The sequence below is a fragment of the Candoia aspera genome, chromosome 2 (assembly GCF_035149785.1).
Source record: "Candoia aspera isolate rCanAsp1 chromosome 2, rCanAsp1.hap2, whole genome shotgun sequence".
Taxonomy (NCBI): Eukaryota; Metazoa; Chordata; class Lepidosauria; order Squamata; family Boidae; genus Candoia; species Candoia aspera.
The window spans coordinates 247,563,247-247,579,117 of record NC_086154.1 but is presented as its reverse complement, the minus strand read 5'-3'; the positions used below and the strand labels follow the sequence as shown (position 1 = coordinate 247,579,117).

General features: G+C 38.4%; 1 protein-coding gene across 2 annotated transcripts in view; it reads left to right on the top strand.

The window, feature by feature from the left end:
- NIPBL (NIPBL cohesin loading factor) overlaps window positions 1-15,871 on the top strand; it is a 186,149-nt gene that overhangs the window by 122,426 nt on the left and 47,852 nt on the right. For both annotated transcript variants that reach the window (XM_063295737.1, XM_063295738.1), the window contains exons 17-22: window positions 4,815-5,046; window positions 6,131-6,282; window positions 6,909-6,989; window positions 7,494-7,594; window positions 8,531-8,669; window positions 11,101-11,183. In XM_063295737.1, the coding sequence (XP_063151807.1) occupies window positions 4,815-5,046; window positions 6,131-6,282; window positions 6,909-6,989; window positions 7,494-7,594; window positions 8,531-8,669; window positions 11,101-11,183 (788 nt within the window). The remainder of the gene's footprint in view (window positions 1-4,814; window positions 5,047-6,130; window positions 6,283-6,908; window positions 6,990-7,493; window positions 7,595-8,530; window positions 8,670-11,100; window positions 11,184-15,871) is intronic.

Sequence of the window (15,871 nt, the reverse complement as noted above, 5' to 3'; positions counted from 1 at the left end):
AGTCCTGATACATCCATTAATTATTTTGTGCAAAGTTTTCCCCATTTGTCCTAAGTAGAATCCAGAGGGGCTTTGCTAGCACATAATGGCATATATCACATTAAAGGAAGAGCCTGTGAAGGTGCCTCTTACCTTGTTGTGTACTTGTATTGGTGCTACTGGTATAGATGTGGAGGCAAAGCAGATATCTGGATTTGTTGCAGAGTCTGGTTCCCACATTAACCTCATTGTTTCTTGTTTGTGAGAATCTGCTTCTGGTTGGGTGCTTGTCTGTACACAAGTATGGGCCTACCATCCATGTGTTGGAAAGTGTGGTGTCTTTGTCCAGGACGCACAGTGTACTGACTGTGTATACTGAGTATACAGTATGTGATTTTAACAACATAGTACAGTCCTAGTGGAGTAAGACTTAAATGCATTTTAAAAGCTGTGATCAGGATATCAAATCATGCATACATATACAACTTCTCAGAGCTTGGAAATTAATCAGAAGAGCACTATAGGACTAGAGAGAGACTAAAGGCTCACCAACAATCTGAAATGGAGGTGCAGGCTATGTGCTCTCTTATCTGATTGTTCCCTGGGCAGCATCTCTTCCCCCTTTTTCCCAAGGTCTTTCCCACATACCATTACATCGGGTTAGTGACTTTGTCTGTGTGTGACCCAAAGAAGTTGGTGCTCTCACCACTTATCAGCCACATCTGCATCATAGACAAACACTTGCCAGTGGCCTTAATTTTAAGGAAGTTGAGTTGCTCTACCAAATCAGTGTCCTAGCTAAAGCATTGTGGTGCCCAGGAGGCCATACTCACAATTAAGATGCTGGTTAGTGATGAGATACACTGTTGGGTATTAATGCAGAAAGGAGCATTCTGTGTTACTTGTCAAGTCAGTATGTAATGCCTGTGTTCTCCTTGACCATGCACCAAGCATGTCTTTCAAGGAGGAGACTGGCATGCTTGGACTTGCCAAGGAGAATCTCTTGCTAAAACTGGGATCCTGGTTCCTGCTGCTGAGGTAGAATGCTGGATAATCTACTCCTCTGCTCTGGGTTTTGGCCTCTCTTCCTTTCCCCTTCCTCCACCTAGGTCACTTTTGGTAACAGGAGCTCTCTTCACTGGGGGATATCATCATTGCATATGATGCACTCTTCACCTTTGGATCACATAGACTTGCATGTCACCAAAAAAATTTCAAGCAGTGCATGTCTCCAGTGGAAGTTGGTCTATCAAGGCTCTGTCCACCATGGAATCTAGCTTCTCCTGAGTTCAACATGATCTTTTCTAAGAGAAGAATCAAGGGCAGAACCTGGCTCAGTGCACAAATCTCTCCATTTAAGAAGTTTGCCTCAAAGAAGAATGGCTCAAGTGGGTAGCTAAGGAGACATATCTGAATGTATAGTCATGTCATGCATGGCATGTCAGTTGCTTCAATATAGTAAGATTAAGTTCTTCTGGGTGGAGACATTCTGAAGGACCAGGCGTTGGAAGTAAGCTAAGTTTAACTACTGCTCATCTAATATCTACCTGTTCTTGATGCCCCAGTGACTCAGGAGTCATATAGTTAATACAGTTAATTCTCTCAGTTAAGCTGCACTGGTAACCATGGTACCTGCTTCAGCCCACTACTATCATACATATCCAGGCACAATTTGGGACAGGGGAGGAAACCTCTAGCATTCCCTCAACCTTACCCATCACACTGCCTTGTGATGGCACCACTGCTGTCATAGGAAGAGCTGATGTGTTTCTAAATCAAATTTCTGTGCACCTGTCACTAATCCATTTTCCTGAGCAGACTTTTTTGTGGACTTCTGTCTGAGGTTTGCCTGCCTCTAACTGCTCTTCTTCTTGTGCCAGTTGTTTCTTAGGAGTAGGGCTTTTATAGAAAGGAATTGTCCTGACAGGAATATATTCCAAAACTGTAGGGAGGGAAGAGGGACACCATAAAGGAAACCAAAAAAGGTTGTATTAACTGTGGTTTTGTATGCATGTTTTTAGCCTCGTGAGCAATACAACAGTACTGTTAGAACTAATCCACAGATAGCACTTATCTGGAAGAATTAATTACCCCAATTAAGCAAGAATACCTTATTTGGAAAGGGATTTTTTTTTCCTGAAAGGAGGCGATGTCCTTTTAAACCTTAATTCCTTTTAAGAGGAATTAATTGAAAAGCATAGGAGGGGGAAATCACCTTTCTTTCTATCCTTAAACTAATATCCATTACAACAGCGGTTCCCAACCTTTTTGGCACCAGGGACTGGTTTCGTGGAAGATAATTTTTCCACGGACCGGGGGTGGGGGGATGGTTTCGGGATGATTCAAGCGCTTCCTCTTTTTCCCAGCCTTTTTTTTTTTTTTTCTTCATGCTGTTTGGAGGTCGCAGCCAATGGGCTTGCTTTTTCTGACAGGAGGCGGAGCTCAGGCAGTAATGTGAGCAATGGGGAGCGGCTGTAAACACTCAGGCTGTAAATTCACTTTCTTGCCCACCACTCACCTGCTGTGCAGCCCGGTTCCTAACAGGCCACGGACCAGTACCGGTCTGCAGCCCGGGAGTTGGGGAACCCTGCATTACAAGGATTCAAAACTAGAATATTTATAGGGGTAAGCAGAGATCTGCAAAACACAGAAAAAGAGTGAAAAGTAGTGGGCAAAAGTAATTAAAGGAGAAAAAATATATAGTTAAATCTAGTTTATATCAGTGCTGTTCAATATGCCTCTTCATATCTTTCTGTCCTGGTAAACCATGTTTGCTTCCACCACACCCATACACCGCTTCATACACAGCCCTTTGTTCTTTAAATTTCCTATGTCTCTCTTTTGTGAGAACTTCATCAGCTTCTTTGAACTAAAAATTTCTGTTTTCCCTTTCTTTTCAACCCGTGTACTCTTCCTTCATACATTTGTTTTATGGTTTGATCCTCCTCCATTCTCTCTGTATGATAAACTATCTCAACATACTTCTTTTGTGCTGGTCACTCACTTTTGTAGTTAGTCCACATTCATTCTGTACTCATTAGTTGTTTAATGTGTGTGTGAAGCATGCATCCAAGTTGTACAGCCCCAACTTCATATTTTAACATTTCTTCAGTTATACAATCAACTCCTGCAGCTTATCAATTTTTCAATATTCTCATAGAATATAATGCTTTATTACCAGTTTTTTTTTTGTGGTCACTAAAAATAAAACTTCATTTTGAAAAGAACTTACTCAAATAAGATAGGAATACCGTGAAGGTTTCCTCAGAGGCAGGTAGCTAATGAAGTTGCTATAGCAGCAGCAGCAGTGCATTCAGTCTGTTGAATGTAGTTGCCTTTTCCAGCAACAAGCGTCTTGATCCAAAATGACTCTTCACTTGGCAATGTGCTGCTTTAATGACAGCTATTTTGAACAATTCTGCATCCTACAGATTTCCCTATCCAGTCTAAGCAATAAAAGTAGGAACATGACCAGTTCTTCTTACTGTATTGTCAGTCTAGAAAAAACGTAAATACAAAAAAGCAACCAAATTATAGATCTCTATAAAAGTCTGATTGCAGCATTCAGTGAGCTTGAAAAGCAACTTTCAAACATGAGTGTGTTGTTTTGAATTAAAATACTCAAAATGACCATTTCAAGGTAGAAATATTTTGTACACACAAGTTGATCAGCTGTTGCCCTAAAGTGCCTGTAAGTTTTATTATATGTTGCAACTCCATGTGAAGGTGCAGATTGAGCAGCTAAAATACATTCTCAATTTTTGTATGTAGATTAAAGATCATCCATTTTGGTTAGCAGAACTGTTAGCTTATTATGTAGAATAGTCATGATATGGAAACATAGGAACTTTTCTTACACTGAGTCTAATCATTGCTTTGTCTACTTTTGTTTGTCTGTGTTGAGTAGCAGTGACTCTCCGTGATTGCAGGAGGAATATTTCTTAGCTGTTTGTAGACATCAGGTATTGTATTTGGATATTTGCATACAGGCTGTATTCTGATGCTGCGTTGGAACCCTTCCCAGCTAGGAGAAGGAACTCCAGAATCAAATCCAGAAGACAATAATAGCAAATTATTTCTGTAGTTACCAAGAAGATTATACAGATGTGGCTGAAATATTGGGTGTAGATGATGATTGCAAGACACTTCTCTTGTAGTTACTGAGGAAGAGCTTTCATAATTAGATGATGAAGTTCACATCAAAGCTACAAGGAAGTTTCATCACTAATGGTGCCCCGTTGAAAGAATTGCATGTTTTATAAGTATGATTTGAACATAGAATGTGAGAAGCGTGAACCAAGAAAAACTTTAAATTGTCAATGTGAAAATGAAGCATATAGATAGTCCTTGTTTAATGACCACAATTGGGACTCGCAGCTTGGTCATTAAGCTAAGTGGTCACTAAGTGAAACTGCAACAGTACTTATGATCTTACTCCAACTTTCCTTTGCTTTGCAGACCTACGAAGATTGTACATGTGAGGATTGGTCATAAAGTTACTTTTTCATCACTGTCGTAACTGAACCATTGCTAAATGAGGAATAACTATACCTAGTTAGATGCTTGGGAATAAATGAGTTCAGGAATTATGTAGAAATCAAAAACAGAAGCAAATAGCAGAAGTTAATAATTATGTTATTTTAGATGTGGGTAATGGGACAGCACAGCTGGTAACCAGAAAAATATGCTTAAGAAACTTTTTTTTCACAGAAAAACATGGAGGGGGGAATACTTGATTTAAGGCTATTAAGTGATTTTTAAAACTTACTCAGATTTTTTCATATTGTTGCTATTTAGAAGCAGATTTAAGGCTACTGATCTTAATTTTTTGGCAGAATAATGATACTGAAGATGAGGAAAGATTATGGAGAGATTTGATCATGGAGAGAGTCACAAAATCTGCAGATGCCTGTCTTACAGCTATCAACATTATGACATCACCCAACATGCCCAAAGCTGTATATATTGAAGATGTAATAGAAAGAGTTATTCAGTACACTAAGTTTCACTTGCAGAACACACTTTATCCTCAATATGATCCTGTTTATCGATTGGATCCGCATGGTGGTTAGTATAAGAATAAATAGATATATTCATTATCCTGAAAGGCTAATGGCATTTGAATTGGAGGTAGGAATGTTACTGTCTGCTATTATGTTAACAAAGAACCATGGAACTGCAGTGGCTACTTCGACATTTCCCTTAAGTAAAAGTGGGTCTTTATTTTCTTATTTTCATTTTTGAAAGGCCCAATTTCAATATATTTCCTCTTTCTGCCTTAACTTTTTCCATTCATTTTGAAATATTCTACTGCTTGTTCTTTGTTATACCTTATCATGCTTAATTGTCAGCCACTTTATTTTTGATCTTTATTTCACTTGTTCTGTGCCACTGAAAAACCTATTAGCAAAGTTGGTTAATGTTACCAAATCCTTAATTTGTATATACCTGTTTTACAGCTTGCCTTTCTGTCATCTATAATATTGGTCATTCCGTTTTTAAACCATTAGTTTTACTGACATTATTTTAACTTAGACTAATCAATCTTCTTTTTTTTTTCATGATGACTTTTTGTTCCTGTCCCTTCTAAAAAATATGTAAGCCAGAACTAAATTCTTGAGGTTTCTATGAACATATTTTCCTGCTACACATCCATTTTGATAAAATTAACATACATAACTGAACAAAGCTAATGCCTTATTCATTTTACTGACCTCGGAAGGTTGGAAGGCTGAGTCAACCTGAGCCGGCTACCTGAGAATCCAGTTTCCGCTGGGATTGAACTCAGGTCATGGGGAGAGTTTTTGGTTGCAATTCTGCCACCTACCACTCTGCGCCACACGAGGCTCTAGACAATGGCAAACCACCCTGCTATAGTCTGCCAAGAAAACGTCGTGAAAGCGGCATTTCTCCAAAGGGTCAGACATGACTCGATGCTTGCACAAGGGACCTTTCACCTTTCACAATGCCTTATTAAGTGCTTGGTTTGGAAGACGTCTTTGCCCCTATTACATAATCCACCTGATTTTTATCCAATTGACTGGGTCAGTTATGATTGATAAACAGAGAAAAATATAAACTTTAATAAAAGTTTTGTCTCTGCTCTGATTTGTAATATTGCTAAAATGCAGTTTGGTTTGATTTTTTCTAGGTGGTATATTAAGCTCAAAAGCAAAGCGTGCCAAGTGTTCCACTCATAAACAGAGAGTAATAGTGATGCTATATAACAAAATTTGTGACATTGTTAGTAGTTTGGCTGAATTACTAGAGATACAGCTTCTAACTGACACTACAATTCTTCAAGTAAGTTTGATCCATGTAATTCTGATTTTTCTCCTGCACATTTTCTTATAACTTTATCCTTCAGTGGGTATTTGAATAACTAGAATAGATTTTTCTAAGTGCTTAATAATAAAGCTTTAAACTGTTAGTCTGCTAGAATAATTCTATGTAGTATTGTGGAAACTTAGTTCTGAACATCATAAGAGTAGACAAAAACATAATTTTGAAGATTAGTAACTGCAGGTTTTCTATCTGGCCAACAGTCTTGTAAAACATTTGGCTTTTAACCACTGCCAACTCTCTATTTACAGCTGCCACATCTAACCTTTTAAATGCTCCTCTTATAAAGGAATTATACAGTGTTTGAACATGCTTCCTTATAATTGCATTTCACTGGGCTAATGTGGAAAAACAAGTATTATAAAAACAAAGAGATAAATTGGTTTTTCCCTTCCAATCTGACACTTAAATTTCTTTAAACTTCGAATTAAATTTGTTTAATTGCAACTGTAAACTGTCACAACTACCTCATTTAAAAAATGGAGTATACAATTTAAAAAGACAAACAATGGCTGCATTTAGCTTAAAACGTTTTTATTAATTTGCCAAGCATAATGAATTTACCTTTTTTCTTTTTTTGTTTATAGATTTCTTCAATGGGAATAACACCTTTTTTTGTAGAAAATGTCAGTGAACTTCAGTTGTGTGCCATCAAACTAGTCACTGCTGTAAGCATACTATTTAAACCAATATTTAATTTTAAAAATAATGATTTCTGGTTATGTCCTTTTATGTATGTAAACCAATAAGGGGTTCATGAGTTACTTAAACTATTTCTTTAGTAACAGCAGTCCATTTCAAAATTTTCCTACACTGTAGTCACCAAAAACAGTTGTAATTTTTAAAAAAGCAGTGTGCAAGTGCCAGTATGTAATCTACCTCTGGCATAGATTATCTATTCAGCAAAGAGGGAAGTCTGATTATTGCTGCAGCTGCAGATTTCAAGATTAGTCTGAATGACTCTAAAATATTTTTACATCACCTTTAGGATAATTGCTAATAGTAAGTTAGGTTGACAAATTAGTTCTACAGGGATGCAGCTAGTAAGGAAAGTCCAAAATAGGATTGGTAGTTTATTTGGAAGAAACAGAAAAAAAAATGATCGTATTTTCCATTGTATGCTTTTCCTTTATAAAGAACAATATTTAAAAAATAACATTGATTTTAAACAGGTTTTCTCAAGATATGAAAAACATAGGCAATTGATATTAGAAGAAATTTTTACGTCACTTGCAAGGTTACCAACCAGCAAAAGAAGTTTGAGAAACTTCAGGTAATATATGGCAGCAAAATATCTAACTTATATGTATCTTACGTTTTTAAGAATTTTTAAAATGTTTAATATGTGCTTACCTCTTCCACTGGAATATGGAAATTAATATATGTTTAACTTAATTGGCCCTGTGTTAGTTTCTGATGAATGAACACATAAGAATTATTGATTTGTAGGGCTGGAATTTGATGCTAAATTACTAGGGCAAGGCTTTTGTATGTAAATGAGATTGTTGTAGAACAAAAAAATTAAAACAGTAGACAAGTGGGGGGAAAGACTCATACTCTGATTGCCATTCAGTCTATCAGAATTGGGGCAGGTTAGAGATTTTATTAAATCAACAAAATAAGTACTGCATATACTCTATGTAAATTAGTCAGTACATATAAACTCTGGAGTGATTTATTTTGGTGGCTAAATGGAATGTCAGTTAAGAAAGAACTATTCTACCAGTGCGATGGAGTAAATATAATACTACCTTAAAACCGGCCAGACCTGGTTTCGCATTTCCCACTAACTGGTTATTATGTCCATGTCTTAAACCTACCTCACAAGCCCACTGAAAAAGTAAAAAGGAGGAAAGGGAGAGCCATGTATGAAACTTAGCCTTTGCACAAAGGCTTGGATAAAAATGTGATTTTTTTCAAAAAAAAAAAAGTAATTATTAAAGAAGGAAGATTTTTAATGTGACAGAATGCTTGAATTTCTTTGTAAATGAAAATGTTAGTTTTTGTTGCATCATTTGTTCCAGTCATATCCTAGGTTTTGTATATTACACTGTTTGGGACTGTTGAATACAATAGCTTTCTATTTGCAAATCAGATCTGAAGTGTACTCATAGTAATGGAAACCATCCGAAAATTTGTCACAGATTCAGATGTTTGTTGTTGAGTTTACTCTTGATAAACAGTAAAGAGTTTTATGTTTATTCAACAGATTGAACAGCAGTGATACTGATGGAGAACCTATGTATATTCAGATGGTGACTGCATTGGTCTTACAATTAATTCAATGCGTTGTGCATCTACCATCAGGTGAAAAAGATTCTAATTCTGAAGAGGAATCTAATAAAAAGGTGAGTCAGTTTTGAAAGTCTGTAACTGTTCCTATGATTATATGAGCCATATTTTTATTTACTTTTTTCTTTATTTATCAAATTTGTCACCACCCATCTCCTCCCACCAGAGGGACTCTGGGCGGTTTACAACAAAATAATCAGTAAAACAATAGATATACAATATAACTACAACTTATAAAAATACACTATATAAAATGCAATTACAAATAACCAATGAAGTCCAGATGGCAATGATCCAATTCAGTCCTTGTGTGGGACGAGCACTTTAGGGCACTAGCCATCCCTAGGCATGACTATTCCCCTCCCCGCCCGAAGCCAGGTGGCAGAGCCAGGTCTTCAGATTCCTCCTGAAGGCCAGGAGCAATGAGGCTAACTTCACCTCCAGGGGCAGGATGTTCCAGAGGGCAGGAGCTACTGCAGAGAAGGCCTGCCTCCTGGACCCTGCCAGATGGAATTATCTTACCAACGGGGTCTGCAACATGCCCTCTCTGCATGATCTGGTGGGGTGGGTTGATGTAGCGGGGAAGAGGCGGTCCCTCAGGTAGCCTGGCCCCATGCCATGTAGGACTTTAAAGGTGATAACCAACACCTTGCATTGGACCTGGAAGCAGACTGGTATCCAATGCAGCTCATGTAGTAGTTATATGCACCCTTCTGGGGTGCCAAAATAGCCCGTGCAGCTGCATTCTGGACCAGCTGTAGCTTCCAGATACTCTTGAAGGGTAGCCCCGTGTCGAGGGCATTGCAGAAGTCAATATGGGAGATACCAAGGGCATGAGTGACCGTTCGAAGGGCCTCCTGATCCAGGAAAGGGCATAACTAGTGTACAACACAAAGCTGTGCAAAGGCCCTCCTAGCCACGGCTGCCACCTGCTCCTATTATTATATTTTTATCCCCTAAATGATATAATAATAATAAAAGCTATAATAATAATAAGAGCACATAACAAGTAAAGGAGAAAGTTAATGGCAGTTGGTAAAGAAGACACTGAAGAAACTATTTCAAGAGAAGGAAGCAGATAAAACTGGAGAAAGCAGAGAAAGAAGGATAAATATGGGAAACAGAACTGATAGATTAAAAGAAATGTAACACTAGTGAAGTGAAACTTATTTTTTCCAACCCTCAATTCAGTTATCTGAGCTTCTCCCTGATGCTAGGTTTCAGGAAAATCCCCCCTTTCCTTCTGACTTTACTGTAACATTATAAATTATATTACAACTCCAATATCTTAGACTTGCAATTGTTGTGGCACATAAGGACTAACTCAATGAGCAAACTGTTCTGACAGAGAAATATTACATTAATTCATATAAAAATATTTTAGAGAGAAAATCAAACCAAGGAATAAATTGCATACAACTAGTAGGAAAAAAGATCCCAAATACATCTGTCTAATCACAGTCTCATATTTAAAGACTTGTAAGCCTTTTCTTTAATGAAAGCTGATAGGTAAACCTTTTTCTGTGATACAACTGTCTTTGCTGCTACCTGCCCATTCTTTTAGACATCAGCACCAATACGTTTCATATGAACTCTCCCGTCTTCTCATTGTGCCAAGGAAAAACAAATTTAGTGGTGTTTCTCACTACACTGCCAAAAAATAAGTTCAACTATCAACTGTTAACTGACACTAAGCCATATATCCCATAGAAATGCTGTGTGTCCATTCTTCCTTCCATTTATAACTTGTCCCAATCCTGAAGAACTCTGGTAGATGTATAGCAAAAAAGAACAAAATTATAACACTATAACAATTATATATAACAATTATAGCACATAAAAATTATCTAATAAAAAAACTTGTGATAGAGGCTCTCAATCAAATTAAAAAGGCTGAAGGTTCATAGATAACATAAATAACATAGATTTTGTTTGTGAAATGTCAGCAAGGTAGAATTGCCTATACCTCTGGAAGAAGGTGCTCTAAAGAGTGGAGGCTATTATGGAGAATTCCTGTCGTTTTGTCTAGTCCTGTTTACTTTTCACAGGAGTGGGAGGAATTATAGTCAGATCCTCTCCCCCCATGACCTGACAGATTTAGTTCTGATTTGCTGTTCCTAAAAGGGCTTTAAAGGTAAAACATATTGAATTGGGCCTGGAATCTACTGGCAACCAATGCAGTGTTTTTAAAATTGCCGTTACTTTAAACTAGCATGGTTGATTTACTAGCAATCTAGCTACTGCATCATGTACCAGTTCTGCAGGTTCAAAGTCATCTTCGAACACAACCCCACTTAGAGTGTGTTATAATATTTCATTTCCTCTTAATAGCATGTAATGTAAAAGATAAATATTCTTCATAGTTGTTATGTCACAGCATTATTACCACTTTGCTCCTCCTCATCTATGATGAGAACTGTAAGTATTGCACCTGCTGTTACATAAATTTCAATACACATTCATTAACTGTGTTTTGTTTTGTTTTAGGTGGATCAGGATGTCCTCATTACAAATTCATATGAAACAGCTATGAGAACAGCACAAAACTTCCTTTCTATTTTTCTCAAGAAGTGAGTAGAACTCAGGTTGTGTATTGTAGGAATTATTTTTATTGAGTAATTGTAATTTATCCCCATATTTTTTTTTAAAAAAACGTTTATTCTTTAAGACAATGTGGAAATGGGAACCAAGCTAGAGATGGGTCTTAATTGTAATTGCACAGCTCATTGCATATGTTGCTGAAAATAATGTAGAAAATTAAGCTGATAACTTCAAAGGAAATAATAATTTAAAGCTAGAGACCATTCAAGTTAAATACTTAGAAACAAAATTCTGCATTTTAATTATTTTTCTTCTTACTCTAAGTTTGGAAATATTGTAGGTTTTGATCATTTCACCAGAATACCTTTTCAACAATTGTATTTATTTATTTATTTATCATATTTCTTCACTGCCCATCTCATGTTGCGACAACTCTGGGAGGTGTTATACATATTAACAGCTAATATGTATAAATACTCAGAAACTGACTGGCTATAGCTCTGTAGTCTAAATGTCATTCCTGTCTTCACTCACCATTAAAATTCTAAGTCCTAAAAATATAGATACAGTTCTCATTAAAAAATAAGTGTAATTGAAAAGTAATTTAGATTCAGTAGGTTGATTTCATTAGTGTTCTCCTGGTGAAAAGGACTCCATTGAGTTGATCAAATTTTTCCTCCCTCACGTATGTTAAGAGCCTTTCTGAAGCAGATTGGGGTGGTATGCAGAAAAGCTCCTTTGGCAGTATGAATAAGTGAAACTCCTGTTGTTCAATGTGCGAGTCAGACACTAGTTATACATTAGTTCAGGACCGCATTTGGAACCTTCTAGAACTTACCAAATTTTCTGGTGGGAACCATGTCTGCAGTTGTACCATGTGACTAGGTTTTGGGTCCCTCTAAATAGTTTTTTTTTTTTTCCAAGTGCCATAGTATTAGCATGTTCTTGATAAACATGTTCTTTATTTTTTCCTCTTTATTTTTTCCTCTTTTTTAAAAAAAATGTTCAAAACTCCTTGGAAATGTTCATGAGAATAGCTTATCCTCCTGTTGTTGGAATCCAGCCTTTGACTTTTTGGCCTGAAGGCTCATTTTATAAATGTGAAGTCCCACATTGCAAGAGCAAACATCCCTTGGATAGTCATATACTCCCCCCCCCCTTTTTTTTTTTTTTTTGCCTTGGGGAAGGTTCCACAGAAAGCAGTGCTGGGTGTTTACTAAACAGTCTCATCACCGATGGTTTTGGTTTGTTTTCTTGTTTGCAAGTCACTATCTATGGTGGCCCCTGTCAAGCTGCCTCTTGTCCCAAAAATTGTCTGGTGACTCCATTATCACTTCAAAAGATGGATCAAATTCTCCAGTGCCTCTAAGGGATCCTCAGGTCTCTGCTGTATCACTATTGACACTGAAGAAATAATCAATTAGAGATTCAATACATTTTAAAAGAACTGCCCACTCAGTTCCAACCAGGACAGAAAGAAAAAGAAAGGGAGGGGTAAAGGCCTTTTTGGCTCCAGAAGCCTTGAGTTCTGCCACCCTCATCAGCAAGGGTTTCAGTTTTTCATTTGATGCTTATTTGTAGGATCTTGGGATAGGGAGTTGACAGAGGAGGCTGTGGCTTTATTGGTGCATAGTTTGGTTGTTCCACAGCTAGATAATTATAGTAGTTCTCTGGCAGTTAATTCCAATTCTCTATGTTCCTTGATTCTACTCCAGAACACTACCATTTGAGTTGTTCTGGACCTTCTACTCTATCCCATGTTTTTTATATCATGGGACTCTTCACTGGCTCCCAGTTTGTATTTTGAAGCTTATGTTTAGAGCCCTACAGTCACAATCCCCTTGACTGTCTGCTCTTATTTCTCCCTATAACTCTGCTTATTTGTTACATTCCTCTGGGCAAGCCTTCTTTCTGTTCCCCATTCCACAATAATAGATGTCACAACTCTGGAATCAGCTCCCTTCATCCCTTCACCTCTGTCAAAGTTTCATGGCCATTAAAAGATAGCTTTTTTTTACCAGAGGGTTACTGTGGGACTATTTTATTTTATTTTATTTTTTAATCAATTTATATAGCCAACCATCTCAACAAATGACTCTGAGCAGCAAACAACGTTAAAAGTGAAACATAAAATCAATTGCAACTAGAAAAATTAAAATATGTAGCAGCCAAGAGAAATACAGCAATCACTAACACAGCCGGCAGATGGGTCCCTTTACACACTCAGGCCCCAGGCCTGGGAACAGAACCTGGTCTTTAGGGCCTTAGATAAGGCCAGCAGGGTCAGAGCTGACCTGATCTCTAGAGGAAGAATGTTCCAGAGGGCGAGTGCTACAGCAGAAAATGTCCGTCTTCTGGGCTCCATCAGTTGACATTTCTTAGCTGACAGGACCTGGAGCATGCCCATCCTGCCAGACTGGATAGGATCAATAGAAATACCCAGGGAAAGATGTCCCCTTAAGTAACCCGGTCCCAATCCATGAAGGGCTGTAAAAGTGAAAACCAGTACCTTGAATTACATCTGGAAGCACACCAGCAACCAGCGCAGCTCACAAAGTAGTGGTATCACAGGTAGATCCCTGGCACCAGAAGGTCCAAACACCCAAAGCCACTCAGTCTTGCTTGGGTTGAGCCAAAGCCTGTTGTGCCCATCCAGGCGATCACAGTCTCCAGGCCCTGGGACAGGACATCCATGGTATCACTCAGATAGCCTGGGGTGGTGATGTACTGGGTATTATCAGCATACTGGTGCTACTTCACCCCAAACTGTGACCCAGCATGCTAGAAATGACTTCACCCGGTGGCTTCGCTTAGATGTTAAACAGGAGGGGAGAGAGAACCAAGCCCTGTGGCACTCCACAAACTAGAGGCCACAGGCTGGATCTCTCCCACTCATCAACACTGACTGGAACTGGCCCTGGAGGAAGGAGGAAAACCAGCCCAACAAAGTGCCACCCACTCCCTACTCTCAGCAGTGATTCAGAAGGATACCATGATTAATGGTACTGAAACCTGCTGGAAGGTCAAGGATGGATGCACTACCACCATCCCACTCCCAACCAGAGGTCATCCAAAAGCGTGATCAATCCCATCTCAGTCCCAAACCCAGGCCTGATTCCCAACTGAAAGTGGTCCAGATAATTCATTTCCTTCAGATTCTTCTGAAGCTGCAGTGCAGTCACTTTCTCTACAATCTTCCCTAAAAAGGGAAGATTGGAAACTGGGCAAAAAGATTGGAAACAGGACTTTATTTTATCATGTTGTTGTTTATTCGTTTAGTCGCTTCCAACTCTTCGTGACTTCATGGACCAGCCCACGCCAGAGCTTTCTGTCAGTCGTCAACACCCCCAGCTCCCCCAGGGACGAATCCATCACCTCTAGAATATCATCCATCCATCTTGCCCTTGGTCGGCCCCTCTTCCTTTTGCCTTCCACTCTCCCTAGCATCAGCATCTTCTCCAGGGTGTCCTGTCTTTTCATTATGTGGCCAAAGTATTTCAGTTTTGCCTTTAATATCATTCCCTCAAGTGAGCAGTCTGGCTTTATTTCCTGGAGGATGGACTGGTTTGATCTTCTTGCAGTCCAAGGCACTCTCAGAATTTTCCTCCAACACCACAGTTCCAAAGCATCGATCTTCCTTCTCTCAGCCTTCCTTATGGTCCAGCTCTCGCAGCCATATGTTACTACGGGGAACACCATTGCTTTAACTATGCGGACCTTTGTTGTCAGTGTGATGTCTCTGCTCTTAACTATTTTATCGAGATTGGTCATTGCTCTTCTCCCAAGGATTAAGTGTCTTCTGATTTCCTGACTGCAGTCAGCATCTGCAGTAATCTTTGCACCTAGAAATACAAAGTCTTTCACTGCCTCTATGTTTTCTCCCTGTATTTGCCAGTTATCAATCAAGCTGGTTGCCATAATCTTGGTTTTTTTGAGGTTTAGCTGCAAGCCAGCTTTTGCACTTCCTTCTTTCACCTTCATCATAAGGCTCCTCAGTTCCTCTTCGCTTTCAGCCATCAAAGTGGTATCATCTGCATATCTGAGATTGTTAATGTTTCTTCCAGAGATTTTAACTCCAGCCTTGGATTTTATCATACTCTCATTAAAATTGGTAGTTTTGTTAGTATTTTATATTGATTATCGACGTATGCACACTTTACAGTAGAGTATTCCTTTAAATATGTATATTGTTTGGTTTGGTTTATTTTAGTTCTTAATACTGGTTTTACTGATTGGTTGTTAAGTTGTGAATTAATTTTATTAGATGGATCTTTCTAACTAATGTGCTTTTCTTTTTACTGGTAGAAGCACGTTGGTAAGGAGTTATTATTGTTATTTTAATTGACTCTGCCAGTGTCACCCTGAACTCATATTGTTTAGTCCACAACAGTTCCTCTTCATGCATGGAAGTTGAATCTTGGAAGGGGAGATTCAGGACACACCTGCTTTAAGACCTATTCATCTGGATTGCCCTCTTCACCATAAGAATAATCAAAACTAAGACCTTGCCCTTTGTCCATCTCATGATCATCAAGAGTGGAGCTGATTACACTCATCCATTCATTCATTTGCTGTATATTTTCCCAACAACACAACCCAGTGAGGTAGGCTGGCCTGAGAGAGTATTACTGGCCCAAAATCAACTACTGCACTAAGTCAGTCTCCCAATAGGTTCCATGCAGTTTTCTAGAATGGTTCGTGGTCCTTTTGGTACTAA